The sequence below is a fragment of the Glycine max genome, chromosome 15 (assembly GCF_000004515.6).
Source record: "Glycine max cultivar Williams 82 chromosome 15, Glycine_max_v4.0, whole genome shotgun sequence".
Taxonomy (NCBI): Eukaryota; Viridiplantae; Streptophyta; class Magnoliopsida; order Fabales; family Fabaceae; genus Glycine; species Glycine max.
The window spans coordinates 8260018-8262946 of record NC_038251.2 but is presented as its reverse complement, the minus strand read 5'-3'; the positions used below and the strand labels follow the sequence as shown (position 1 = coordinate 8262946).

Below are 2929 nucleotides of genomic sequence, written 5' to 3'. Positions count from 1 at the left end.
CTGATCGCATGCCCACGAACTCGTTGGTTCAGCCCTGTTGAATTTTGATAATGTTTTGGTCAAAATTGAGAAGTTTGTGTGCTTTTTGGGAATTTGATTGTTTTCACTTTTTCTTTTCCTGGCTTGGGATTATGTGGTTTCGCTTGAACTTGATTAGAACTTTACTGTGTTTTGTTTTGCTTTAATTTGAGATATATGTGTGGATCTGCTTCTGTCAGCAACAGTGTTAGCACCTACGGAAAATTCTGGCGTGCAGTTATGTGCATATTCGAAGAAGGCTGTGCTGTTGTTTGTTCTTATTCTTGCACCAATTGATAATTTTTTTTTTGTGTGTGTGGATGTGAGTTAATTTTTTTATTTTCTAGATCTCAAGGTGTGTTCGAGGATTAAGATTGTTGAATCCTGTGAGTGTTACAACATATTTTCAACAATGTGTTACTGTTATCTATCTACTTTGATGTGTTTGATTATGTTTTGCTTGCGGATGAGTTGCGACCTGTAGATAATCATAAGGAAAATTTGTATACTGCAGTCTGCTGATATTACATTTCTAACAGAGTATTAATATGTTTCTTCTTCAATTCCAGGTTACCTGTTGCAAACATGAATACCATCTGCCGTGTATTATTGAATGGTAAGCTGCCTAATTGCTTGATGAATAGGTCATGTTTGGTCTTATATGAGAAGCAATTGTATCATTTTTTTTTTTTGCAAATATGGACAATAGCGAGTTATGATGCCTGCTTCTTACACAACTCTTTTATTCTTTAGGTCAAAAAGAAGCAAAGAGTGCCCAATATGTTGGCAATCACTTGCTCTGAAAGACCCTGACTGGTATATGTTCACTTGCAACACCCCCTCCCCCCCTAAAAAAGTCCAAGTCAACTTTTCCTCCTCCCTTTCAAATACTTGTTACAAGCCTTTATGGGCATGGTTAGCAGTTTTCAATTTTCATCAATTGCTTATCCTTTTGTAGCCAAGAGCTTCTAGCTGCTGTGGAAGCTCAGAAACGTATGATATTAAGAAACTTGGCTAATTCTCGTGCCCCCCTTGGACAGCTTAATGATGGCCATGTAAGATATCTAAGAATTGATCTTTGTTGAACTGTTTTGCTGTGTTAATTTCAATTGGTATTAGTTTCCTAGATACAAGTATCATACTTTCATTCAATGATCAGAGGCAAATTATTTGCAGGATTTTTGCTCAGATGACCCTGATTATGACCAGATTATGAGGCGCCTAGATTCTGCCGTAAAAAGAGTTCGTTATGTTCCGGGACAGGAAAGGAAGAGATCACCTGGTGCTGGTACATCCAAGGTTCTTGGTAACTCTTCCATGCATGTTTCTGGGCTGCAAACAACACTTACAACTTCACCATCTGGGGGTAGTTCACCAGCTTCTGGTGTTCCATCTACTGTTAGCATTCAACCTCCAGCATTAAATACTAATCCTGATAGTGCAAGGAGACCAAACACTTCTGATATGTTTTCCTTCCCCAAGTCCTTCAAATCCAAATTTTCTTCTGCTTCAGCCAGGTAGACATGTTAGCACTTGGATTGTTGTATGCTGCAACTATCATCCATTAATTAATGCTAATATATCTGAAATATTGCAACAGATATAAGGAATCAATTTCAAAAGGTACACGCGACCTTAAAGAAAAGTTACTTGCTCATAATGTCTCAGTAAAAGAGCTGAGTAAAGGTGTTCAGCGCGAGATGAATGCAGGCATTGCTGGAGTTGTGCGGATGATTGAACGCCTTGATCTTAGCTCAAAACGGTCAAGTTCTCCTCTCATTGCTGTCCATAGCGGGGCCACTTCAGACTTCCCTTCTTCAAGGAAGCCTGTTGAAGAGAATGGCATTGGGGGTTCTCCTAGTAAAGAGAGTGGAGGTGCAGTTCATGATGTTAGTTCAGATGTTCTCCCACTTGTTACTAACATGCAATCTTTTCAAACGGAAACTCCTCCATTTGTTCAGGTTACTCCTAATCTATAAAGCCCCTTAGTAATTTGTACTTTGAAAATAAGTTTATTACAATAAGTTACCTAGTAATGTAATTTCTAGGTAACCTTGATTTGCAATTTTTGGAGGGTATTTGTTATCCACAGTGGACAACAGAAAAAAAAGAACATTAAAGTTAATAGCCAATAAACAACACAGGTATAAAATTGAATTTGTGTAGCAGTCATAAATTTGTTATCTTGATGAAACAAAAATTGCACCCCTATTGGTATACTATTTGCTGCTGCTCTAAATAAAGTGTGACAATTTGCATTCTGGTAATGTGAATGTCTATGGTCTAATTTTGAATGATACTACTATTGCTTGAAATTTGACTATTGACTAATACTTTCAATGTGTTTCACTTCTTCATTCAGAGTGGACATGGTAAGCTATGAAGACTTGGCTCGGGGTAATCATCAACTTTACTATGCTGTCTCAATTTTTCCAAGAAGATTGCAAGAGACGCCTATGATAACCAATGTGCTCGTTGGTATGCGTCCTGCATTGTTATCAATTAAGCTTAGGAATTAAAATTATTTATGATCAGCTGATAAGAGCCAGCGGTTTTTTACGTTGGACGACTATTTAATGCATCTCCGATATAGTTTCATGGTTTCTTATCCATGTTTACACCTTTTACATGACAGTACTTGATTCGCATTAATCAAATAAGCTAGAGCATCTTCCGATTTTTCTAATTTGGTGATTGATATGGGCCACTTACAAAGTAAATTACTCATGCTACATATACTTTTCTATACCTACATCTAATGTAGGAAGTATGAATACGGATACGCCACGTAGACATGAAGCTGACAAACATTAAAAAAATTAAAAATTGTAAGGTTTGAGTGCCACGTATAAAGCTAACGCAAGATTAACATAGCATTATAAATCCTTATGATATTAGCCATAGTGATTAT

General features: G+C 37.0%; 1 protein-coding gene across 1 annotated transcript; it reads left to right on the top strand.

The window, feature by feature from the left end:
- Positions 1-29: 29 nt before the first annotated feature.
- LOC100790134 (E3 ubiquitin-protein ligase RHF1A) lies at positions 30-2704 on the top strand. Its single transcript, XM_041009982.1, has 6 exons — positions 30-634; positions 772-834; positions 977-1073; positions 1195-1535; positions 1619-1979; positions 2381-2704. Exons 1-6 carry the CDS (start codon positions 567-569, stop codon positions 2399-2401), a joined length of 951 nt encoding a protein of 316 aa, XP_040865916.1. The 5' UTR covers positions 30-566; the 3' UTR covers positions 2402-2704.
- Positions 2705-2929: the final 225 nt, after the last annotated feature.